The sequence below is a fragment of the Coffea eugenioides genome, chromosome 6 (genome assembly GCF_003713205.1).
Source record: "Coffea eugenioides isolate CCC68of chromosome 6, Ceug_1.0, whole genome shotgun sequence".
NCBI classification, from domain to species: domain Eukaryota; kingdom Viridiplantae; phylum Streptophyta; class Magnoliopsida; order Gentianales; family Rubiaceae; genus Coffea; species Coffea eugenioides.
This window is the reverse complement of record NC_040040.1, coordinates 1,153,997-1,179,483: the sequence shown is the minus strand read 5'-3', so window position 1 is coordinate 1,179,483 and position 25,487 is coordinate 1,153,997. Positions and strand designations below refer to the sequence as shown.

The 25,487-nt window shown below is 37.6% G+C and overlaps 4 protein-coding genes across 4 annotated transcripts; 2 read left to right on the top strand and 2 right to left on the bottom strand.

Annotated features, from left to right (window-relative positions):
* Window positions 1-4,567: 4,567 nt before the first annotated feature.
* On the top strand, window positions 4,568-6,967 carry LOC113776074 (NADH dehydrogenase [ubiquinone] 1 alpha subcomplex subunit 1). Its single transcript, XM_027321147.1, has 3 exons — window positions 4,568-4,799; window positions 5,037-5,145; window positions 6,702-6,967. The coding sequence occupies exons 1-2, from the start codon at window positions 4,689-4,691 to the stop codon at window positions 5,130-5,132; spliced, it is 207 nt and encodes a 68-aa protein (XP_027176948.1). The 5' UTR covers window positions 4,568-4,688; the 3' UTR covers window positions 5,133-5,145; window positions 6,702-6,967.
* An 871-nt stretch (window positions 6,968-7,838) lies between these two features.
* LOC113776136 lies at window positions 7,839-10,687 on the bottom strand. Its single transcript, XM_027321231.1, has 2 exons — window positions 8,013-10,687; window positions 7,839-7,934 (listed from the first exon to the last, which is right to left on the bottom strand). Exon 1 carries the CDS (start codon window positions 9,508-9,510, stop codon window positions 8,551-8,553), a length of 960 nt encoding a protein of 319 aa, XP_027177032.1. The 5' UTR covers window positions 9,511-10,687; the 3' UTR covers window positions 7,839-7,934; window positions 8,013-8,550.
* A 1,171-nt stretch (window positions 10,688-11,858) lies between these two features.
* On the top strand, window positions 11,859-19,497 carry LOC113775831 (RING finger and transmembrane domain-containing protein 2). Its single transcript, XM_027320855.1, has 9 exons — window positions 11,859-12,167; window positions 12,445-13,289; window positions 14,305-14,381; window positions 14,491-14,659; window positions 15,062-15,150; window positions 15,264-15,428; window positions 15,567-15,644; window positions 18,154-18,257; window positions 19,134-19,497. The coding sequence occupies exons 2-9, from the start codon at window positions 12,494-12,496 to the stop codon at window positions 19,237-19,239; spliced, it is 1,584 nt and encodes a 527-aa protein (XP_027176656.1). The 5' UTR covers window positions 11,859-12,167; window positions 12,445-12,493; the 3' UTR covers window positions 19,240-19,497.
* Window positions 19,498-20,596: 1,099 nt separating this feature from the next.
* LOC113776126 lies at window positions 20,597-24,384 on the bottom strand. The gene is made up of 7 exons (XM_027321216.1): window positions 24,338-24,384; window positions 23,900-24,229; window positions 23,240-23,419; window positions 23,007-23,123; window positions 22,227-22,415; window positions 21,538-21,702; window positions 20,597-21,130 (listed from the first exon to the last, which is right to left on the bottom strand). The coding sequence occupies exons 2-7, from the start codon at window positions 24,152-24,154 to the stop codon at window positions 20,732-20,734; spliced, it is 1,305 nt and encodes a 434-aa protein (XP_027177017.1). The 5' UTR covers window positions 24,155-24,229; window positions 24,338-24,384; the 3' UTR covers window positions 20,597-20,731.
* Between the last annotated feature and the right edge of the window lie 1,103 nt (window positions 24,385-25,487).

Sequence of the window (25,487 nt, the reverse complement as noted above, 5' to 3'; positions counted from 1 at the left end):
AGACAATAGTACCCAAAAAATTCCCAATAATTAGTTATACAAACGAAGTAAATTTTGTGATTTGGGCCTGTTTAATGAGTGTTCGATGGGTACCCGTTGACTTGATTTCATGCGTTAAATATTGTGGAAAAATAGAGTTAAAATGTAGGATAATGATTTCTTTTTTTTTTTTTTGTTTCCACTTACCTGGTAGATAGATTAGATGTGATTTGGATGCATTAACTAGCACTCATAAAAGAGAAATCGTTTTTAATTTTTATACTTTTATAGAAAGTCACATTTTTAGTATTTGAGCATGATTGATAACTTTGAAAAAAAAATAGGCATATATATTTCTATATATCAAATTTTAATGGCATAGTAATTGTTGTTAAAATAATATGACTATCCTTTTTGAGCTAAAATTTTCATGGTATTTTGATATGAATTGATAAGGGTTCTTTTAGTATATTATAGAAAAAAAAAATTTAAAGTCATATTTTTTAAATTCAACAATATCCTTAATCGAGAAATAAGTAAAGGTGTGCATCGCTAATTCTAGTTTTTTTTTTTTTTGGTGCAATGGAAAATAGTAAATTGATGCTAGGAGAGGATTGATTGGGATCTTTTAAGGCGAGAGAGAATTCAAATTTACTTGGAAAGACCAGAAGAGAAGATCCCTTTTTATTAAGAAAAAAAAAAAAAAAAAAAAAGAAGATAGAGGTGAATGTGGACAGGGCATAGACCTCATACCGATCGATTAAATCTATTATTGTAGAGTTTTCTACAGAAGTATTGAATTTGTGAACTTAATAGTGTGCATTTATTTTTCTATTTTCTTTCTTTTATTTAAAAAAAAGGAAAAAAGAACTAGTGTGTGGTATCTTATCTTATATTTATCTATATTGCACATAAAATGAGAGGAAGGGATTTGAGGCAAACATTTGTTATTTTATGAACTTTTATTTTTTGCCCCTATGAAAACCATTTTTACTCTAACTACCTACACATTTGTTGTCAAGATAACTACCCATGAACATTTTTTACTTTTAACCATTTAAGCATGTATTTTCAACATAACTACTTCTGAGCATTATGGTTATCAACACAGAATTATTTTATAAAAAAAAAATTAAAAGATTAAAGTTTTGCTTCAATAATGAAAATTTATTTAAAATATATGACTATAAATATTATATATTTTTCATTGGACACATATTGAATGTGCATTTAGCAGTAGTATATATAAAGGGGGATGAGGGGCATGATGTAAAATTTTTGTTTTGTCATTTTTTGTATTTTCTTGTTTAAATTCCCACAAAAAAGTTAAATAATAGAAACCGCCAATAACTTTTCTTTCTTTGTTTGTACAAAACAAAATTAAAAAAACTCACATTAGAAAATCTAATAAAACCTTTAATAACTGCCCATTATTTTTTTATATAAAATTTTCTTTTAATTTACACACTCACGAGCGTGCATTTTCCGCTGGTTTCTTTTTGTGGGTGACCCAGAGTAAATCACCATTTGTCGCCAGTGGAGGCCGGAGACGATGGACGGACGGCTGTCCGAGACATTTATGGACACGTGTTTGTCCATGCCAATCTCCAGTGCCCACACTATGGCCACTACATGTGGGGTCCCTCCAGGAGCATGCGTCCAATGCTAATTGATGCTTCCAACCGTGTCTTAGCTGGACTGACAGAGTGGCCGACACTACCGCTTTCCAATACTTCGTCGTTTCAGCCATCCCCTACCTAGCCGCGTCCGCTGCCCCACCCTACCCCACAACATGCCTCCCCCTTTCCAAAATTGTTTGTTTAGACACTCCATTTTTTCAAATAACATTTCTTTTGCATCATAAACATATTTTAAATTTATTTTTTATATTATTAATCATTTTTTATTTCACATATATTACATCATAAAAATATTGTAATTATCCAAATAATATTTAAAAAACATTCCATGCAAACAGATTAATGAATCCCCAATCAACTTCCTTGGTGGATTCTACACATTCCTCGACGGCCTTGATATTTGTTGCCATTTTTCTAATTTCTAAGTTTTGCATCATTTATTGTTTTTTCCCATGTACATGATACTACAAAAATCTGGCAATAAGTTTAGAATCCATTTTTTACCATTCAAATAACCTCTTACTGCTAACCCACTTCAACTCAACCACACAAACACTTTATATAGATAATTGCTTGATTTAATTATTTGTTTGATTTTTATGATTTTTTTTTTTTTGCATTAGTTCAACATAAGATTGCTTTCTTACTTGCACACATACATCGAGTGTGCATCAATCACTAGTATGTATTACTAGTCATCCAATCAATTAGAGGCTAGATAAAGGTATTGCTAAGATGTATCCATATACGTAGGATTATTATCATTTATTACATTATTTTTTTAACATTTGGTGCTACTATTAATTTCTCCTTTAACGTTATTTTTTAGCCCTTAAAATTATTATTACTTGACCCCATAAACTATTTTTTTTATTATCAATCTACCCCTACAGCTATTTTTAGGCAATTTATCCTGCCATTAAATCAATTTATCAAATTTAAAAATTTTACAAGAAGGTACCCTTCTATTTGTATAATAAAAATAATAAAAAATGTACAATAGCTCTTCTCTTTTTTAGTGTCAAGAAAAAAAGTCAAAACATTAATATTTTTTTTCTTGGTAATCTTATTAATATTGGCAAAAATAGAAAGGTATGAAGGGAGAATTGGGGGGGGGGAGACAGAGAGGCTAAAAAAATATAAATAAGAAAGAATTCAATATTTTTATTATTTTAAATTTACTTTTCTTTTATATTTACCACAAATTCCAATTTTAATTATGACAACATTAAAGTAATACGATAATATTATATTTTTCTTTTTTTTTTGCAATATCTAATTTTCCGTCCCTTTTTTCTCCCATCTTACTTTATTTTCTAGTATTAATAAGTGCAAAAAGAAGAATTTGAGAAAACCGTTATATTTTTATGTTTTTGAAACTTTTAGAGTGAGAAAATAGAAGAAGAGCCATTCCAATTTTTTTTAATTATACATAAAAAGGGTAAATACATATAAAAAATTTTGAACATACTGGTTAGGTTAACAATGGAGTAAAACGCTTATAAAGTAATGTTAAAAAATAAAACGATTATATTACTATAATTTAAAGGGATAAAGTGATAATAACAATATAGTAATGATATAAAATAAAGGAATATTTTTGTTAAAATTTTGTTAACATATTGAGTTGAATTACCTATGAGGGTAAAGTGATTAAAAGATAATGTTAGGAAATAAATTGATAGTAGTGATTTAATTTAAGAATGGTAAAATAATAATAACCCATACATGTGATAGAATAAAACGAGTAAAGAAAAATGGAGTGTGTTGGAGAGACCTATGTTTTAAAATTCGAATCGGATCGGCTGGTCCGATTAGTCAAACCGAAAAATGGCGGGGCATTTGGGTTGAGTCAACTTTAAAAACAGCGTTTCAAAAACTTGCAAACCCGATTTCAGTAAAAAAATTGGGTTTGACCGAGAACAAGTGAAACCTGATAAAACCTGGATTTTCCATTTTCATATTTTGGTGATTTTTTTCCCATTATCTTCTTTTGATCATTGGCTAGAGGCTAAGAACCAGTCTAAAAATGGTATTACAAACTCATATTAGGAAAAATTTTCCATTATCTAAATTCTTTAAACCCATTTTTCATGCAACTAAATTTGTTGCAAATTTGCAATCAAAGAAAAAGGAAAAAAGAAAAGAGCAAAAATTGGAAGAGAAGAAAGAGTTTTCAGGTAAGCTTGCTATGTGATAAAAGAAAAAAGAGACTTGTGGTATAGTCTAAAGGAGGAGAAGAACACAGAGAAAAAAGAAAAGAAAAGAAAAGAAAGCAAGTCACGGTTGGTATTGCTTTATTATCTGGATCTTCCTCCTCCTTAGTCCTCGACTGGTCGCCTGCTCCTCCACGTGAGTTTCCTTCTCAGAAGCCATGAATCAAAATTAACTTATAAAAACCAAATGGCTTTGTTGGAACTCGAAGAACAAGGCTGCGTTTTTTTTTTGGTCAAAAACGAAGAACAAGGCTTTGTTGGGAGAACAAAAGATTGAAAGATGGATCATATTATAGTAAGCGACGGCACAAAAAAAAAAAAAAAAAAGTAAGAGTTAGGTTTAACATTTATTTGTTTTGAGTGCCCTAAAACTTTTTAATAATTGTGTTTTAGCCTTTTATAATTTTTTTACTCATGGATTTTAAAACTATTTAAGTAGAGTTCTTTTTGGACTAAATCTAAACTCAACAAATAAAATGTAAAGTTGTAAACTGCTAATCTAAGAAAAACTTTTATGTATAATTTTAATTGTCTATTATTAATATATATTTATGATCATTTGACATTTGATTGAATTTACTGACCCCTAATCCCCGAGCTTAGGTGAGTCGATTTTCGATCTGAATCTAAAAACAGACTGCCCAAAAAGCTGGGGTCTATGGACTAAAGCCCATTACCACACAGAATGGCCCACCACAGATATAAAAGCGCAGCGTTCGAGTGGCAAGGACTCGCACGTCTCGAACTCCCAAAAATAAAGCAAAAGCGCAACCGGCCGTAGGGGAGCAAACGCAGCGACTAAAGCAGCAGCCTAAGCAAATCAAGCATCTTGGTGGTGGTGGTGGTGAAGGAAATGGTGGGGTGGCGGGTGTTGGAAGCATTTCTACCGTTGGGAATCATAGCCGGCATGCTTTGCGTGATGGGGAATGCTCAGTACTTTATCCACAAAGCCGCCCATGGCCGGGTAATCTCTTCTCTGATTCAATTCTTACCCTTTCCTTCTTTGCCCCGATATTTCTATCAGATCCTTTCTCTCTCTCTCCCTAAGCAGACATATTTCAATCATCTTAATTAATCATTTTGTTTTTTCAGTTATTCTTCCTTTAATATTATTTGGTGTAGTACTAGTAAATTATTAGTACTAAAATAAAAAAAGGTAATTTTGATGTTTGTTTGGCGGTAAATACTGCTGAATTGACAGCCGAAGCACATCGGCAACGACGTCTGGGACGTGGCCATGGAAAGACGGGACAAGAAGCTTATGGAGATCCTATCCTCTCCTTCTACTCCTAATTAACAACCCAACCCAGGCAAGGCCCTTTCCTAATCCCACCTTCCTCTTCCTGCTACTTGTATATCTATTTATATCTTCTGTTACTTACTTTAAATCAACCTCTCATTACTTAAACGAGTGATGATCTTGCTAGTATTTTAAGTCAACCAACCTTATGCAAAGATTTAACCTAGCGACTCACAATTTACTCACTGGAATATTTGTAACCCGCTATGTCCATTGAACTCATCCATGGAGTTGCTACGTTGCCACTCCTAATGATTTTTAGAGCAACTAACGTATTTGTCATTGCTGAAACTCACGTTTACCTTTTGATTAGTGTTGGCACCTCTTTTACTGGTGGAAAAAATCGTTGACTAATTGGACCATTTCTAGGTTGTGATACTTCAAAAGGAGTCTCAAGGCCATATAAGTTGTGCTTGATCTCCTCATCCCTGCATATGTGGCATGCTTAAATGTATTCTGCCAGTGAGTGGGCTAAGATCGGAAGAAATACTTCAGCATCATATCAAATTTGATACTGGGTTTTCACGTGGTTCCCATTGCCTCAGTATACCAAAAAACAATGAACAAAAAGCATGAATAAGAAATTTAAAAAGGGGACTGAAAAAAAAAAGAGTAAGAAGAACGATAAACTCGCAATCTGTTGTTATATCTCCTCCTAAATAGAGACTGTGAGGGAAACTGGGGATGGGCTTCTGGAGTACATCATGTACATTCCTGTGTCTTCTACTTTTTTGATAATGTGCAGCTATAGCTTCTTAGTCAATACATGTCGTGGGTTCTAAGGTTTGTTGGCATTCTGAAAAATGGAGCTTTCTCCATGCATGGTCTTGAATGCTAATACTTCCTGGCTCCCTCTCTCTTTCATATGCACACAAACACAAAATCAAGGCACCTTGAGAAGTTATATAAATAGTGTATGATTTTGGTTCAGTATGTGCCGTTCACGGCAATAGTGACTTGGTCTCTTGGGTACTTTTACTGGTTCCTCAATTACTTATTCACGGGACTCTAGGATAAATAGGAGTGCTTTTTATTGTTTCTGATTAGTGTTGGATCATTGAGGATCCTAGCTCGCTGGTGTCCATTTCTGCATACCATCATAAGCGGCCAATAAGAAGTTATTTGTGGGCCTCGTCAAATTTTAAGCGTAACTTTTTTTTTTTTGTGCGTAGTTCTGAAGTTATAACAACTGTTTTTATCTGTTTTAGGTTGATCTTTAAATTATCTGTGGGGATGCAGAATTTTGCTCATTAGAGCCCTTCTTTTTATACAAGTTTGGTTGTCGTGATTATTTTTTCAGCCTGAAGATTGTAATGCATTTTAGGTTATTTTTTATTTTTCTGCTTAGCCAAATGTTGTCTACCTATTAACCTCAGACATGGGTGGCCAGTTCGGCTCTGTGGTTTTACTCTTGATGGGTCCTTGTAAGCCTATTTGTTAGTTTGACAATCACCTATGTGAGAAGGTAGTACAAGGTTGCTCGAAAGATTTGAATCTCCTTTTCTGATATTATTGGTGACAGCAGTTGGAAAATTTAATTTACATCATTTTCTTGTCATCTAACAGGAAGCACTATTGGTGGAGTTTTTGGAAATAAGTTACTCTTCAAGGTTCCCAGATATTGAAGTTGTATGCAAACAAGTTGAATTGTTGTCTCCTTCTGCAGCTTTCTTTAAGCTTTTGAACTTAGAAAAAAAAAGCATTCATCAAGCTGATGTTGATTATGTGAATTTGATGGATGATAAAATGACTATAGATGTTTGAATAATGTAGTACTTAACCTATGTTTTAGTTTTACCCTAGGTCGAATTTCCATAGACTTTGTTGCGATATTTTTAGCCAAATGGGCCATCAAGTGGCAGCTGCTGTTCAAGAATTTAGGGAAGAATGGCATGCTATTAACCGCCCTCGTATTTTTGTCCCAGTTGGTTGTTGAGGAGCGTTGAGGAAAAGAAGATGAAACTTCTCTTCTTTTAGAGTACAGGGAAGAAATGAAACGACTTAGGATTGTTGGTGAGTTTTCCTCTAGTCTAACTTTATGAGGAAAGTTGGTATTCTGACTTGTGAGCAAATTCAGAAAAGATTTCTTCTATATACTGACAGTGTGCATTTTTATCATTAGATGTATGACACATAATCGAATTTGAATTTGAAACTCAAATTTTGCATATGTGTCATATATGTAATCGTGATAGTGTATACATCGTCAGTGTATATAAGATTTACTCATTCAGAAATGGTCTTGTCTCCAATTTTTCCACTTTGAGAGAGAGTGGGACGCTTTCTCTCCAGTTTCTGTGTCCAGTTGAAGAATACCAGGTGGAAGAACTGATTCTTTTTCTTTGATTCGACTCCGCAATTGTATGATGGACGGAAGGGGAACAAATGCAGGATTTCACGAGGGCAGGGCAAGTGGAGGCACCTGGGGACGAAATCCACTTGACAATATAAGGGACACTTTGAAATTGGTTATTATTATTTTTTTAAATATTGGTGGGGTGCCGGTGGGGGGGGGGGGGAGGTGGGGATTTGTGATGTGGTCTGGTGCGGTTTGTTCAGCTCAATAAACCAAAGTTAGCTCGTCGGTTGCAACCATTCTTCTTAGCTAAAAGTCACTGGGATTTTATTTTGAGTCGGTTGCAAGACTCTATATATTTGCGTCTCTCTAAACCAAATAGGTGCATTACTACGCGCCTTTAGAGGTTTGAACTTTGAACTGGAGTAAAACTTGTACATTACGCTTCATTTGGTAATCAACTCATCTGAGGGGAGTTGGCTCCAAAGCCAGCTGACTAAACACTGAAGATAAAGAAACAACAACGAATCAAATCTGGACCTTCTTCATCGAACGACTTTAAAGGAAGTAAAGGTGCTTACCCAAGTCTCACGGTGAACAGAGCATTTAGTCGTACCTTGTCTCTCTATATTAAGTACCGTATCAACCAGGCAGCCTAAAACCTCCCGCCCGGGTTTTACCAGAAGCCTCGTGGAGACAGTTTACTACTTGATCCCGGTCATCATCAACTACTCCAATTAAGTTGCCAACAGCTTTAGACCAAAGCTAAACGCTCCTCCTTCACTCGCCTTCTTGTGTAAACATCAGATGAAGAATGCCATCGCAAAAACATCAAATTGGAATTTTTGTTTTCTTTATTTCTTGTAGATGGGACAACAGCAATATCCATGGTCAAAAATGAAATCACTCTAGCCAGCAGCCTAAATGCAGACCACCACGCCGCCTTACACAGATAATACAAGCGTAAAAATGAATTCTTGTTTTTCTTTTTTTCCCCCAATCCAGGGAGGTAACAGATTATTATGTACACAAATAATCCGCCTATAATACTAAGCAACCAACAAGAAGCAAGGGAAAAAAAATACCGAATGAATGAGATGGGTGAGCAGTGGTGACTGCTCAAGGCACGTATTCAGTCTCAAGGGTTGGTTGCGTCCGCGTGACAGTAGCAGAAGGTGCTTTAGTGCTCCCAACTCGAGTCATATGCAGCGCCTCCCCAACCTCTGCAGCCTTTTCCATCTGTTGCATTTTCTTCCTCGTCTTGAACTTGAGCATCCAGACGACGAGCAGCCCTAAGAGAACCAAGAGTGCTAATCCCCCCAGCACGGAACCCACAATTATCCAGACCGCCTTTTTATGGTGGTGGTTCTTCTTTCCTCCTCCTTTGCCACCAGGAGGAGGAGGAGGAGCTGGAGGCGGCGCGGGTGCAGGTGACGGGCCAATCGACTCGACCACAATCGAGAAATGCCCCTCTCGAAATGTTGCACAGGTGTTCTCAGATAACATAGCGCTGAAATTGAGAAGGCCCTGCAAATCAAAGGAGACGCACTTGGGAACCGACCCATCCGGTACTGCTGTTCTGGTCATGACCTCTGAAAATCTGATAGAGATGGGTTGTTCGGTAGCCTTGATATCCAGCTCGGGTAAGTTAGTAGCCGAGAGGTTGGAAGCATCGTAAGCAAGGAGACCCAGGACTGGGGCTAAGAAAACATAACCAGAAGGTAAAGGGTAATAGAGGGAGGACCAATTGCCCAAGTTGTGATACACAAAAACAAGGCGTTCCACGTAAGGCTCCTCAACAACACCCACGGGAAGCTGAAATTCTTTATACATCGGGACGCCCCTAGTCCTCAAGCTGCCACTCCGGAGCCTTAACCCCGAGACCTTAATCCCAGTCAAATTGGAGGGGACCCGTCCATCGTAGACGACACCAGTCCTGGGGCGAACAAATGAGCGGTAAGCAGAGTCCTGGAGAAGTGCATCCAGGGCCCGTGCAGCGCTAAGTGAAGCAGCAGGAGAAGGCAACCAGAAGAGCCAAGTAAGGAGGATAAGCATCGAGAGACTTGTAAGAAACCCCATCCCATGGATGCTGCTGGGTTGCTTCTTCTTTGAATTTTATGAAATCTTTCTCAAAACGTACAATCAGAACAAGGGAAATTTTTGAACAACACTCTAATAATTACACATAACTATTATTACTGCTTGGGGAGTTGGGAGTAGTAATATATATTGGAGGAAATGGATCTGAGATCCAGAATGGATACAAGTAGCCAAGGTCGAACCCCACCCCCCGATTTTGGATTGAACCAAAAAAGGGAGGTCAGGCCACGTAGAATCAATCAATCTTGAAAAAACTACAAGTTGTAAATCTGCCCCAGAATGGAAGAATGTTACTACTACGGTCTTACCGTACCAGTACGCTAACACTCCACGAGTTAATGTGTAATGTGCATCTCTTTTGCTTTTTTTTATACCGCAAAGCAAAATGATAGCTAAAGTACAACGGTAACTGTAGATAGAAGACGGGTAGGGGCGGAGTGGGGAATAAAGCTAAAGAGTGAGAGAGGAAGGGGGGAACCGTTGCGAGATTGCAAAGCAGCTTGATACGCTGCGAGTTTTAACTCTTTGAGGAGATGGACAGATGCAGCAGCAGCAGCAGCAGCAGCCCAGCAGCACTTTCTTTCTTTATTTCTTTCTTTTTCTTACCACCAGAGCAAAAAAGAAGAAAAAAAAAAAAGGAAAGAAAGAAAGAAACTCTCAATTCTTGGAGAATGCTCGTGCAGATGATAAAAACACACAGGCGATGGCAGTGAGCAGCAGCTCCTCCTCAAGCAATAGAGTGAAGTAACGACATATCATAGGAGCATCTTTGTTTCAAATCGCCCCCTCGAATCAGCCTGCTCCTTTTGACCGAAAAAAATAAAAATAAAAATAAAAATCAGCCTGCTCCTCAGCACTCATTCTTTGGGTTTCTTCTTCTTCTTCCCATGTTATCTTTAATTGGGATAAAATCAGTTGAGAATTGAAAATTTTCAATGGGATTAAAAAGATGACTGACTGAGATTTGCTAAGAAAGTAGGGAACGGAAAAGGAAGAGTGATTTGCTAAGAAAGTAGTAGCAGTATTAGGCTGTTAGCATTTGGAAAGGCAGAGAGCACTGTTTGGTCCGTAGATTCCCCCTTTAAATCTCTAAATCTATCGAATAATAAGAATCTGAAACCAAAGGCAGCAACTTCTTTTTTTCTTTTCTATGACTGGAGGAGGAAGAAAAAGGCAGGGCAACAGATAAAAAGACCCTTTTCCCCCACTAATACCCACCAACCCAGCCCCTCTCTCTTCTACTAGTAACATTATTAATTTTTAATAAAAAAAAGGAGAAAGAAAAGAAATACGCCCCCTCCCCCCTCTCTGCCCCGGGGGGGTTTTTTTTTTTTTTGGGGGAACAAACGAAAAGAAAAAAAAGAATCTTGCAGACTGCAGCACTTGGGGGAAGAATTATTTTATTTTTTAAAAAAAGCCACTAAATTTGAGAGGGGAAGAGCAGAGATTATTAGCTGAAAAAACCCATGTAGCGTAGCCGAAGGAGAGGAGCGGAGCGGGCGGGGGAGGCAGTGTAGCCTGCAGGGGCTGAAGAGTACACGAATTTTCGGTAACTTGGAAGTTTATAACCGAGAAGCCCCCAGGGTTGGCTGCCTGGTGTTGGGGAAGCCTCTTTAGGTTCTGGCATCGAGTGGTCGCGATTCGATCCTTATTAACACGTCTTTAGGGGGATGGGGTCACAAGTGCAATGGGATTAGTTGGGCCCGAAATATTATTCCGTTGAATCCCGAATACCCAAAGCATTAGCAAAAAAAAGAAGAAGTTTATAACCGAAAAAAGGGATTGCATAGGATTTGGATAAAATGCGGAGTATTGGATAAATATTTGATTTGGAATTCAAGGTTATAGTATTTTTTCTTCGATACATCACCTCAAAAAAATATTATAATAGTCTTACAAAAAATTATCCCAAATAATTTATTATCTATAATAGGTCTTTAATAATATTTTCATAGTTTAGTTTTGTCCTAATATTTTTTCCTTATCATGTGAGACAAGCGAGATATTTTCCTTTGTCTAAAAAATCTGTAATTACAGGGATAAAATTTAACAAGATCTATGTCCACAAATGTATAATAATTTTCATTAATATATAAGGGGTAAAGTGCAAAACTACTGTATTGGTGCCTCCTTGTGTATTTACCTCCCGGCTTCGGTTTTTTACCAATCAGAGAGGGAAAGGCGTAGTAATACACACATACATACGTGTATTTACCATCATCATCACTCTGTATCATCACATACATTATACGTACGACTTTCATCCAAGAAACACGTAAAGTTGGATTGGGATGTAAAACAAATTAGTATTTCTATTAAATTGTTCTGTCTCCCGGTATTATTTTAGACATTGACTTTTGGGTCGCATTTCCCTGTGAGGAGCTTTGGTGCCGGTGCTTAGGCATTTCCCTGATGATTTGATTTGTTAGTACTTCAGATTGGTAACAGTAAAAATTAGGGTTGGGAGGGGAAGAAGAGATGATGTACTGGTACTAACTTTTTTTTTTGGGGGGGTTGACGAATCATCGTGTTTGATTCTCATTTCTCAACGACGACGACAACATCAACATCAACATCAACGTCAATTCATTACAGTTTGCAAAGCCTTTTTCGACGGAGTTTCAATCTCTAACAAGGTAATTTCTTCCCCCAATTCAAATTGTTGTTGCCAATGCCTTCTGCCCCCGTACCCTTATTTCTTTCTTCCATAATCGCATCCTGTCCAAATGCAAATATTTATGTATTAGAAAAAAATGAAAGAAAGAAACAAATGGAGACAAGGACCCAATCCTTAATTTTATCATATGCTTCAATCTGTTATTACTATTTCTTTCGTCTTTCATTGGTTTAATTATCCTGCGATTACGTGCTTTGCTTTACCTGAATCAAGCCTATTTTCCATTTGCTTTCTAGGGTTAGGTTTAGGGTTAGGGGATCATCATCATCATCATCCTCCACGCGCATGGAAGCGTCCGTTGGCAACAATACGGACGCTGCTTACAGACCTACCGGTGCTTCTGCTCCTAATAACTCTTATTCTAACAATACTAGTAACCACCACAACAGCACAAGTGGCCACCACCACCCGTACCACCCCCCAAGGAGATTTGGGGGAATGCAGCTCTCTGCTTCCAGTATTTTTCGTTCCCCGTTGTCTGCATTGTTGGAATACTCTGGAATTCTCAGAAACCGCCCCTCCTCTTCCTCTGACAACCACCACCACCACTACAACTCCACCTTGTTAAACGCTTCTGGAGTGTCCCGCCCCTATCATGATGATCACCTTCAGTCCCGCCTCCTCCTCGACAATTCCTCCTCTGCAGTTCCTGCATCCCTCAACATTTCCAACGCTACTGGTGCTCCTGGAGGGGAGGTTTCGATTAGGATCATTGGTGCTGGGGAGGACCACCTCGACAGGGTTAGCGCTCCCTTGCCTTCCCCTGCTGCTGCTTCTACTCCTGCACCCCTCAGGGAAGTCAATGCCCAAAATGAGGTCTTCCTTCAACCTATTTCCAGGACGACTTCATCAGTCTCTTTGGAAGGTCAAGGTGATCGAGGAGCGGGTTTAGGGGTTCCCAACAGAATTCCTCATCCCACTGCTACAAATGTTGACACTGAGGCTGGCGATATACCTGGGTCCGATAATAGGGACTCTTCTTATCAGAGATATGATATACAACAGGCTGCTAGGTGGATTGAGCAGGTTCTTCCATTCTCTTTGCTGTTGTTAGTGGTCTTCATTCGGCAACATTTGCAAGGTAAGCCCTTTTCTTCACCTCTTTATCTGATTTTGGTGGCACACTAAGTAATTTTGGCGATAGCAGATTTGACGTTGTTACTCCCAGAGCAAGTGTCCTTTTGCTTGCTTCTTTAGTTATAACCCTGTGGTTCTCTTTGGTGCTTTCGCTTTCTCAAAGTATATCAACCTGTGCCAATTTCTATGGATGTGCCTTTGTTTAAAATTCTGTTGCTAATTCTTCTTAAAGTTCATCATATGCGTGATGATGTGGTAAAGGCTGCTGAGTATGTAACAGAACAGCTCCCCCACCCCCCAAATCTTTTCACCTCACCATATGCATGATGATGTGGTAAGGGCAACTGATTGCAACAGAAACTTCCCCCTCTCTTTTTCTCTTTTTCCGTCTCCATCCATATGAACGTTTTATTCCTTGGGCACCACTTAAATATATTTATTATGTTTTAGGCAAGTCGTGTTTGAAACTTGGAATGCACTAAAAGAAATGCAAAAATGGTCATCCGTGTCTTGAAGGAGGATAGATATCAGGTTTTATGCTTTAAGATTTAACTGTTCAACATTCAACATATTGCCTCTCTTAACCCTCTTAGTTCTAGCTATATGAAATTTTCCTCTTACAGATTCGTATGCTCTCTTTGCTCATTTTTACCTTTTTCTTTTTTCCTTGATTATATGCAGTATGCAAGATATTCCAGGGTCATCTTGGAGTCCGTCTTAGATTGTCTAAACTGCTATGTACATTCAGCTACTTAAGACCACATGAGAACCTTTGTTCAGTTGGGAACGGATCCTATCTGGTTCTAGCTTTTGATAGCCACTGTATATATTATCCAACCAATGGTTGTCTTCATTGGATGCCGTGCAAACATGTAGGACACTATAAGAGTCATTTTACTGCTACAAGTCCTTAGTTGCTGCTTTATCTCCCTGACTTAAAGTGGTGCTTTGGAGCCCTAAGTACCTTATTGTTTGTGTAGTAAATTTTCAAATTGATTCTCTAATGCAAGAACTTGCAGGCTTTTTTGTTACAATTTGGATTGCCGCGGTGATGTTCAAATCAAATGATATTCTACGGAAGCAGACAGCTCTTAAGGTGCTTGAATTAAGGAATTGGTTTGCTGAGCTAGAAGTCTGACTTCTTGCTTCATCATTGTTGTTGTAAAAGTTTCGCTATTGAGCAAAGAAATTGCTTATGCTTGCAGGGAGAGAGAAAGATATCTGTTTTGATTGGCATTTCATTGGTTTTCACACTTCATGTGGTTGGCGTTTATTGGTGGTATTGGAATGATGATCTTCTGTCTCCCTTGGTCATGCTTCCACCCAAGGCTATTCCACCGTTTTGGCATGCTATCTTTATAATAATGGTGAATGGTGCGTGTGAGTCATTAAATCATAGTCATGGCTTTTGTCTTTTGGTTGAAAAAGTGATTTATATTGGGAAAGAGAGGGGTTTGCTAGTGTAATAAAGTTCTTTTTTATAAGAGCAATTAGCATGGAAATCACCAAGTGTTGCATTGCAATAGTAGAGTTTTGCGAATTTCACTCTTTGCCCCTAGGAAATTTAGTGTAGCTTATGGACATCTTCCAAGCACCATAGATTTGTACATCCATTTATGTTTGCACTCTATCTATAAGTCTGTCGCTGTCTTGTGTACACCGTCAGATTGGTACTCACCCACTTACTATATATTTGATAGAAACCACTTAACAATAAATAAATTTATGTTTCCAACACTTTGAATGACTTTTTCAGTTTTATTTTCTACATTTCAGACACTCTGGTCCGTCAGGCTGCTATGATTCTGAAGTGTATTCTTCTGATGTATTACAAGAACAGCAGAGGACGAAGTTACCGAAAGCAGGTAACACTGATTGGAACTTTTAAATTGAAGTGCTTGCTAGCTATTTATCTTTTATGATGCAAGATCACCTTTGAATCTGTCATCAGCATCTGACACGAGGTTTTTGTTCATAGGGTCAAATGCTCACTTTGGTTGAGTATTTGCTGTTGCTTTACCGTGCTTTGCTGCCAGCTCCTGTTTGGTATCGCTTCTTTTTGAACAAAGAATACGGGAGTCTTTTTTCGTCCCTAATGACTGGGTTATATTTGACTTTTAAGCTCACATCTGTTGTTGAGAAGGTAGAGTTTAAATGTGCATTCTCTTGTGTTCCTCTTCTTCCCTTCAGTTTTTTATAATTTTATGATCCATGACTTAAAATTGTTTGAATTCATCTCTGTGTCTGTTATAATATTCATTTAATATGACATTTTTTTCAGGTCCAATGCTTTTTTACAGCTTTGAAAGCTTTGTCATGCAAAGAGATTCATTATGGAGCTTATGCTACTTCTGAACAGGTAACTTCTCTAATTACTGCTTAAATTTACTGTAAGTTTCAGCTCCTCTTTGAGTTCCACAAACGAAATTTACATGCAAAATATTTTTTTCTCAAATGAATAAAAAGATCCAAATATGCAACTCCACTGCAATTCAATTGCATGGTTTTTAGTTGTCTAAGAAGTTTCTGATGCGATTTTCTTCTTGTTATTGGAAATAATATCATTGAATTTATCCTATAGCTGTCAATGTTAAACCAATTAGTTTGACTTGCTGAAACTGGCCCATTAGTAAATGGGTTTCATTATGCAGTAAATTTTAGTCGGGTCTAATTGGGTGATCCAATTAAATCCAAATAATTAGTGGGTGTTAAGTGTTTTCATTTGAATCACCTGTTGGATCCAATTAAAATTAATCCTAGATATAGACTCAATTTTTGGTGGTTGTAAACTGGGTGAATTTATAAACCCATATAATTAGTGGGTGTTAAGTGTGTTAATCTGGATCACCCATTTGATCCAATTAAAATTAATCCTAGATGTAAACTCATATTTTAGTGGGTGAATGTTATATCACCCTCCAATCACTGACTGTTCTAGATATTGCAAGATATATTTACCGTTCTTTTCCTTTTCTTTAATATTTCGTCCTTCTCTCTTTCTTTATCCTTCTCTCTCCCTCCCTCCCAAAAGTTTAGCAAAATCTTCAACTATTCTGTTGATTGATTCATGCATTAATTCCTAAACCATTTTCAAGTTCTTGTAAAAGTGACGTAAATTTATGATCCACCACTTTGGTTACCCTGTGCAATGTTCTTCCCCTTTTTTATTCAGGTAAAAAGATTTATTTACTATGCTATGTTTTTAATTTTTTATTACAATGATATATTGTTTTTCTTGGTAAACAAGATGTGAGAGAAAAAGTAATTGAAATTTTAAGTAGGTCATGAATGGCTAATTAGGTGACCACACCCTTTTAAGGTCATACCCATTTGTGGCTCGCCCATTTTGATGCATTAATGAAATGGGTAATATTGGTTGACCCAATCATACCCATCACCCAATTATGGCCTGCCCAAAGCCGCCTAAGTCACCCATTTGGGCAAGGTCTACTTTGTCATTTCACTTTCTTTCTTACAATACCCCTTTGCTCTTTTTGAGCTGATGGATTTTCTGTCGTTATGGTAGAAAAGAGATGCTGATTTCTGAACTAGTTCTCTCAAGCATGCAGCTCTAGAACTTTGTCTTGTTATAAATTTCTTGCTCAAGTATAACTGTTCAACTCATTCTGTGCTTGTCCAGGTTTTGAATAATGCTGTTCTGAAAAAGCTTAATGTTGTTTTTGAAATTTTCGTAAGGAAGATGTCCTTTGATTTTGTGGAACAGCCATTTCTGGTATCGCTATTTTGGAAGTGATTTAGAAAAGAAAAGGCAATGCAGAAAGGGCTCTAGTTTCTGTTTTAAGTTTTGTATTTTAGTGTATATTGATGATTTACTCTGTTTTCAGTTGCAAATACCATTTTCTATTTTGAGTGAATTGGGTACTTCAGCCTTGATTGTCACGTGTATGCATGTGATACATACATACATATATCTTGGTGTGTGTGTGTGTGTCGAGGCTATTGTCTTGCTAATTGAAGCTCCCTTAGAAGTTTCTTTCCATCTACATCGTTATTTTATTTTTCCTCCCTAATGAATGTGCTTTTGTTACCGTTTTTCTTTGCTTTTGTCTGAGGTAATGAATATTCTCTCACTTTTCGCTTTCAGTTACCTGTAAAAGGAATAATGGCAACTTTTATCTTATTTTATAATTTGGACTATTATGAACTTTTTGGCATTTTTGTACTTCTCTCTTGGCCATTTTTAGTTTGTGAATGGCATTGCCCTATCTTCATAATTGATGTTGATATTTTATGACTCCTGAGGTTGATGCTTAACCCCAAGCCTGCAGGCATGACCTGGGCATAACTTTATTGATATCAACTTTATTGGCACAACTTTATTACCTTTGTCTTCGGTTGGAAATAGATATCCCAAGTTTGACATGGGTGCTCAGGCTCACAAATGTAATGCTATCCAAACTTCCTGTTGAAGATGTCTCACACTTGCTATATGCTTTTCATTGTATGAGGTCTAATCAATCCAAGGATTCTTCATCCAAAAGCTGCTGCTTGGCTTAATTTTGAGCTACCATATAAATTACTTCTTGCTTCTTGTTGTTGTTACTCTGTTCTCTTTCTTGAACACTCTCTTGCCTCCTGTGCCCTTGGGATTTTGTTGCGATGGAGATTTAGTTATACACAATACATGCTTTGGCGTCTTATTATGAGTTGGAGATTTTGGTAGGCTGAAGTGCATCCAAGCATAACGGTTTGAATGCTTTTTCAAGTTCCAATATCATGTGCATTTTTTGGGGGTGCTTGGTTGGTGGTAATGACTGTGCCAGCAGATCTTCAGTTCTTTTAAGGTATATGGTTTATTTTATTTTCTCATGGAATATAAATGTTTACATCTATACGATCCAATGCAGGTCAATGCTGCAGGGGATCTGTGTGCTATTTGCCAGGAAAAGATGCATGCTCCAATCTTGTTACGGTGTAAACACATATTCTGTGAAGACTGTGTGTCAGAATGGTATGTGTGGTTGCCCCTTGTTTTCCTTTTTAACTTTCTCTTACATGGATAATTCAGATTTTCTCCTCATCGCTTTGTCAGTTGGTACCTCTGACTGACAAAAAACGGTTGATGGTTGTCCTGGTCTGCCATTGTCCTGCACTTTTAATATGCTTTTTATCTCTGGAATTAAAGTAAGCATTAGAAGACTATATAGAGTCTGCTTGTTCTTCTGTGTTTGTTGAATAAATTGCAGACAAAATTAAAAGAAATGTTTGATTGTTCTCTATGTTTTTGTTATTAAAATAAAGGCATCTGATGGCAGTGGCAGGATTTTGACACGAGGAAGGATGTTTTTTCTGCTTAGAAAGAATTAAAATCATTACCTACGTCATAGTTCGGCTGCCTCTCATCTATCACCTCCAGTTTTGCCTCTTACTCCAACTTCCCAGTATCGTACCCCAGTATTGCACTTGTTTGTTTTGGAAGTAATACTTGCTCTTTTAAAATGTCATTTTTGTTTGGTTTTGACCATCAACGCCTTCTTGTGATCAAGTTTGAATACTCTGATAAGCCATGAGAATGGGAAGACAAATCTTACTGCAGCAGTCGTGTACAAAGTGCGGGAAAATAGACTGGTTGCAAAATGAGAAATTTAACTTTTGCGCTTATGTTGGAATTAGGTTTATTAATAAGAAAAAGTAAAATAACTTCGCCACCGCCTCTATATGCTTTTGGATGCCTTTGTTTCTTTGCTTTTCTGCTTGTCAACCTCGTAGTGCATGCAGAATTCAGTAATGTGATACACCCCACTAGGCTAAATATAGGTTTTGCTAAAATTATACCGTCATACTTGTAATGCAAAGGTTGTGAATAACTGAGATTTTGTGGTTCCAGGTTTGAGAGGGAAAGGACATGTCCTTTGTGTAGGGCTTTGGTGAAACCTGCTGATCTTAGATCGTTTGGGGATGGATCAACCAGTCTGTTTTTTCAGTTGTTTTAAATTTCATAGAGTTGAAAGAAGGGAGATTTCTGCTCAATAGAAGCCCCATTTCTTAAGCTTCTGTGCACCCCATCGCAATAGAGAGCTGCTGCTGCACCATTGAAGCTTGTTGATTGCTGAGGTGGCAAAATAGAACGGAACAGGCTATATGATGTAACTGTAAAAATGTATGTAATGGATCTTGAAAGCTACTGTAGTTGCTTAAAGTGATTAAGTTATACAAAAAATTTCAGCCCAGTGTTTTGGGGTTTTGTTGTTGTTGTTGTTGTTGTTTGGGGGGTGGTAAGGGGAGTTATATTTGATTGTCCGCACGACGCCCAGTTTAGAATGAAATGCCTTGTTGGATTTGGTAGAACGAAGAATCATCATTGGCTAGTTATTAGTTAACCCTTTGGAGCTGGAAAAAGAGTTAAATTCACGACCTATATCAAATTTCTCAAAATGGTATCCTGCGGAAGGAAATAGGTTAGCGTGAAATGCTCAAGTTCCAAAACCCATGTATTCGGGAAAAGTTTTGTCAGCCAATTCAGTGAATGGCACGTATTAAAATTCGCAAGTTTGGGACAAAATTTGGCTAATGTGCCAATGAATTTCGTAAGCATCGAAATAATTGATCATCTTTTGATTTCAAATTCGTCCAATAGTTTGCTGTCCGAGTTTCTTCTTCTTCTGCTTGAAAAAGCTGTTGCCGTTGTCAGGTTTGATCAAATTTTCACATGAATCAAAGTCAGGTTCGACCTAACTCCATCACGCACTTGATATTTGGCTTCTTCTAGTAGATGCAATGGCTGAGGAGGGAAGCTAGCGTCACTTTTCTGGCATAATTTTTGTCAGATGTGTTCTGTGATTTTGGGGGTGGGTGCTAATTTAGAAAGGAGCCCACCTTATTTGTTTATTTATTTATTTTTGCTTATTCTGTATCACTAGTGAACCTAAGTATTAAAATAATAATAATAATAAAGAAGGAAACTCCATCCTTTCGGAGTGTTCAACAAAATACCGAACGCCACTTGTCATATCTCTGCAGGACTAGTAGTTGGTTCTCAAGAGTAAGGAGAATAATAAAGAAAAAGCAAGTGATAAGGGTTCACGGAGAAAATACAGCTTCAAAAGCAAATTTCTATTTTCTACCAAGATTTCGAAACCCAAACAACTGCATGTGTGAGGAGTTCGAACCATGCCAACGCCCAAAACTGTACGTAGTCCCAAAAGAAATTCAGCTCTAGATAGATGCCGCACAGTACAAGCTCAGTATAAGCAAAACTAGCTGCAACAATAATTGAATGGCCTTCCTCTACTTGTATGACAACAGATCCAAAAACTCACGTGTCAACAATATAAAGATGAACAACGAGTTCTATTATCAACAAGAAGAAGGAAATTTCAAATGCAGAATAATCCATTAATCTAAACCTTTTTCTACTTTTCTTTCTCTCTAAACCAAAAACTTCAAAAGGAATTAAGGTTGCAAAACCTTAGGGAAAAGAATGAATCAGGCCCCTCGATGTCTAATTGGACCTTCTGTTGTGGAGATTGGACCAGTGCAAATTGTTGGAGTGTCATGCCGAGAAACACCTGTCGTAGCTTTCGGCAAGAGGGGGATTTCCAGTATTTGCTGAGTAACCTGAATGCTTCTTGATGGAGAACTGCCAGTAGGTGACGATGGAGACGTAGGCGAGGGTGGTGAAGCAGAAAGCATTCTGGAGACTGCAGGTATTGGGTAAACTTCTGTAACCTCTTCAATTCCCTCATCCAAATAGACAACATCCTGCATGGTCAGTTGGTGATATTCAACTATCTCCCTTAAGAAGCGATTCTCCCGAGCATATACAGAATTTTCATGCGCCAATCGGGCCTTCTCCGCCAAAAGTGTCTCGAGTTGAAGGCGTATCTAAAGATTGAAAGTTGCTAAAATAATCAGGTGCTCATCATAACAATCATCTAGGAACCAAATTACCATGTCCATGCAACTTGTAGGGCTTACCCTTTTTTTTCCTCTTCTGACTTTTAGATGGGAGGATTTTTTTTTTTTTTGGGGGGGGGGGGGGGGGGGTGTGGGTGTGGGGAGGAGTGGCGTGTTTGAGGAAGAACCTGGGAAGGTAAATGAGGGTGGTGAGATTTTCATTCCCATTCTAAGATCCTTTTTCAAGACTTTAGGGTTTTCGCAGCACCCACAATGCATGTACATAAATGTCTCACTGAATAACTAGCATGCAAATGACATGCATCCTATCATCTTCAATTCAACCACGTTATTTGTTGATATCCTTGAAGAATGGAAGAAGAATACGACAGTACCATGTCATCGTCAGCAGGATTGTCTCCCTTGTCCCTGGCCTCTCGAAGGAGTTTATTTTCTTCTTCCAACTGAGAACATCGTTGTTTTGCAAAAGCCAGATCTGCTTTGACAGTTTTCAGCTCTCGAAGGAGTAGTTTGGCTTTTGCAGCTGTTGCCATTGCTACCTGTGACACAATGACAAAGACGCATTTCTTTTTGGTTAGAAGTGCTTTTGACTGGCAAGGAGATGTGAGGAAAGAATTTAAAACAAATTCAACTTAATCAACCTAGCAGTGTGAAAAAAAATGTCAATCCTAATAATTTTTTTCAGAGATAATTATTGTTTTATGCATGAGAAGGTGTCTTGCTAGTTTACTGGTGGATAATTAACAAATGAACCAGAGAAACTGAGAGACCATAAAGATGCACATCCATTCAAACATTCAAGGCATCCCACTTGTGATTTTCATTATCACCATCACCAGTTTAAAGAGGTAGAGGTAGTATTATTCATTCATGTAAGATAGCTTATCTAGATAAAAGCTAGTACAGTCAAGTTTCATCTGCACATTGATTAATTTGAGGATTATAATTAAAATTCAAGAGCTTTTCCAAAGAAATTTGAATTTCAACGCCCACTGAGGTCAAAGCATTAAGTATCTTCTTAGACAGGAACTAGAAATACACCACTACATAGTTGCCACCTTACGTCGCGGGATGCCTTGAGCTGATCCTCTTGGCTGGTTTGCATATGTGGCTGTGCTGATTGCTGCACTGCACTGTGTACATCAGGTACCTGATTCCCTTCATCAAAGTTGGTTCCTTTTCTTCTGATCTGCAGTTTGCGAGTTTCTTGAATTATGTCCGCAGTCTTACTTTCAACAATAGTACGTCCTTCCTGAAATAAGAATGAACATTTACAAAGAAAGCACAATAACATCCCTTGCAGATGTTAAACAGGCAAGTTATTTGATGTAGGGTATCTCTATTAAATTACCGCTCTCTTCTTCTTTTGGGTGAAACATCGGCTATGGTTTGTTTCTCTGATATGATACTAACTCCTTTTCACTAAATACGCTCCACCTCTCTCTCTCTCTCTCTCACACCCACACACACACACACACCCTCCCCTTTGAGAAAGGGGAAAAAATTTTAAAGAGTCCTTAGAGGACATTAAGAAAAAAGAATGCAAAAAGTGAAATAATGGCATGTAAAGATGCATGCAAGCCCATTGGTATCACTAAAGAGGTTTCCAAAACCAATATCAAAGAATCTGTTTGGCGTGATGCTGAAAAGGTTATATCCAATGCTACAGAATTGAAAAAAGAAAGGAAAAGCAATGAGGAAAAAACAACATAAACAAACAAAAAAGGGAGAAAATCCAGTTACATAAGAATAACCTATACAGTAAACGTCTATGCAAATGATTAGCAAAGAGAGAATGCAGCAACCATCCATGCAAATGACCAGCAAAGAGTATGTGATTTACCTCGAATGCACTTCCAATTGTATCACCAATGTGATTGAGAGAAGTTGTAAGTGCATCAAGGCCCTTGCGAAATGTAGGATTGTCTGCTTTTCTGTAGCTCTCAGCAGTTTGGTATGGCTGATAAAACAGAAATAAAATTAAAATGAAGCTTAAAGGCAGCAGCTTATTATTAGCATTTTTGGGAGAAAAAGAAGGATGGTGGGGGTTTTTAATAAAATAAAGAGAGGATTAACCTGGGAATGTGTTGAGGAAGGGAGGAATTCCTTGGGGTTGGTCCTAGTGGTAGCAGGGAAGGAAGGATGGGAGATGTCATCATCATCCAGGATTGCTTTGGCTTTCCTAGCTAGAACACCCCAAAAACCACCAGGTTCATTTGAACTTTTCATTGAAGTGTAATCATAGGTAGGAGAACCCTATGTTTTGGAGCAAGCACATGCCAAGAAATTATAGGGAGTATTAGTACTAAATTAAATAAATAACTGGTTTTCCCTTTCCTTTTTTTTTTTTTTTGTGTGTTGTTTTGGGCGGGGGGTATTTAGTTTTTAATCATGGCGGCTAATAAGGAAAGAGGAAATATGGGTAGATGATGAGACTGGAGATAAAAGACAGTATTAGACTACAGAACCACTGGAGATAAAATTAGTTGGATGACGAGAATACGAATTAGTAATACTAGCGTTAATGACCAGTATGGTACCTAAACATATACATGAAAAAAATAATGGAGAAACGCTAAGATTTGTAAGGATTGATGAATTTATGAATTCAAGGAGACGACAGCCCCATTCCACATATACAGACGACATCATAGTACAGAAGATGGAATTGGCACGAAACAAAAGAAAAAAGGAAACGGGAAAATGAATATTAAATAAATAAGAAGATAGATAGACCTTAGATGGATTGTTGAAGGAAGAAGGAAAGGCGGAATTGGCGGCATAAGCGGAAGATAGAGAAGAGTCGCGATGGGCGGCGGAGGCTCTGATGGCCTGAGCTGCCAGCGAGGAGGAGGCTGTGGCGTGGTATCCTCCTCCTCCTCCCCCTGTTGCTGCTGTTCCAGGTGCAGGGGGTGGTGGTGCAGGAGAACTAATAATGTCTTCCTGGAAAGTGGGTGAGCGGGCGATCCCTTGTCTTCTTCTGTACGCCATTCCGTTTCTTTGATTCTGTAAGCTTTTTTCTGTGGGTTTGGTTGATGGATTTGGATGTAAAGTAGATTAATACTCCTACATTTGGGATTAATTAGATTTGATTAGAAAAATAACCCATCGAAAAAAAGAAAAAGAAAAAGAATCGGCATTACAACTAGTGCAGTGTTTTTCCTTTATTAATACCAATATCGAGATAGATCACCGATCACCGAGGCCTCACTGCATCGCCACCACCGCTTGACCACCATTCACAGGTGCTATAGATAATAAAGTTAGATTCGGTTTCTTCCCCCCCGCCGCCCCTCCCCCTCTCCCAAATCAGCGCAAAAGGAAACAGAAGAGACCCAAAGAAACACAGAAAAATGAGGAGTCGTCAGAAAGACGGACTAGAGAGAGAAGAAGAAGAAGAAGAAGAAGAAGAAGAGAGAGATTGGAAATGTATTTGGATGATGCATCTACTGTGTTCGTGTTGGGCATGGATATGGTTCGTTATAGTTAGTTACTTGTATGGATTTTGCTTTGTCCTGCTACGGCGCGCGTATTTAACCAATAATGCAGGTTTGTTTGGATAGTGTATTATTTGAAATATTATTTGAAATAATTACTGTAGCACTTTTTGTGATGTGATGTATGTGAGATAAAAAGGTGATTGAGAATATAAAAAGGTAGGTTGGAAAATGTGTTTGTGATGCAAGCAAAATATTATTTGAAATAATGGAGGTATCCAAACACTCCGATGCAAGCAAAATATTTTTCCCTTTTATTCACTCACTGTCAGCGTTTATGCAAAACTCCATAATTAAATTTGAAATTTACTCTTTATTAAATTAATTCATTCTTTGGCAACCAACAAATAATAGTCAGCTGAACAATGAGTAAATGACCACAAAAGCCATTAAACTACTCCCTCCGTTCCACTTTGATAATTTTATTTTTTTTTTTCACACAATTTAAGAAAAAGTAGTTAACTTTGTTGGAAAAGTAAATTTAAATTGCTATTTTTCTAAAATACTCTCACATTAAATATGATATAACTTTATGGGAACTTGAATTGATGGTAAAAAAAGAATCAATTCTCATTAAATGAGGTAGGTTTATAGTAACAACTACTTACATTGAATAAGGGTATTTTAGAAAAATTAAAATACAATTACATTTTTCAATTGAAAAGTGGACTATAATTTGAGACAGATGAAAAAGGAATACAGGACTATCAAAGTGGGAAGGGAGTATTTAAAATTGCACTGATTGCATGCTTTGTACAAAAGTGGTCGGAAATGATTAACACAAACTTTTTGTCGCAAATTGTACCTCCCCGTCACTTCCTTCTACA

Coding starts and splice junctions, on each gene's coding strand:
- LOC113776136 (XM_027321231.1), bottom strand. CDS start 9,510: ATGGGGTTTCTTACAAGTCTCTCGATGCTTATCCTCCTTACTTGGCTC.
- LOC113776074 (XM_027321147.1), top strand. CDS start 4,689: ATGGTGGGGTGGCGGGTGTTGGAAGCATTTCTACCGTTGGGAATCATA. Junction 4,800..5,036: donor ACAAAGCCGCCCATGGCCGG/GTAATCTCTTCT, acceptor CTGAATTGACAG/CCGAAGCACATCGGCAACGA.
- LOC113776126 (XM_027321216.1), bottom strand. CDS start 24,154: ATGGCGTACAGAAGAAGACAAGGGATCGCCCGCTCACCCACTTTCCAG. Junction 22,416..23,006: donor CAATTGGAAGTGCATTCGAG/GTAAATCACATA, acceptor TTCTTATTTCAG/GAAGGACGTACTATTGTTGA. Junction 21,131..21,537: donor ATCCTGCTGACGATGACATG/GTACTGTCGTAT, acceptor TTCAATCTTTAG/ATACGCCTTCAACTCGAGAC.
- LOC113775831 (XM_027320855.1), top strand. CDS start 12,494: ATGGAAGCGTCCGTTGGCAACAATACGGACGCTGCTTACAGACCTACC. Junction 14,382..14,490: donor GGAAGCAGACAGCTCTTAAG/GTGCTTGAATTA, acceptor TTATGCTTGCAG/GGAGAGAGAAAGATATCTGT. Junction 18,258..19,133: donor GAAGACTGTGTGTCAGAATG/GTATGTGTGGTT, acceptor TTGTGGTTCCAG/GTTTGAGAGGGAAAGGACAT.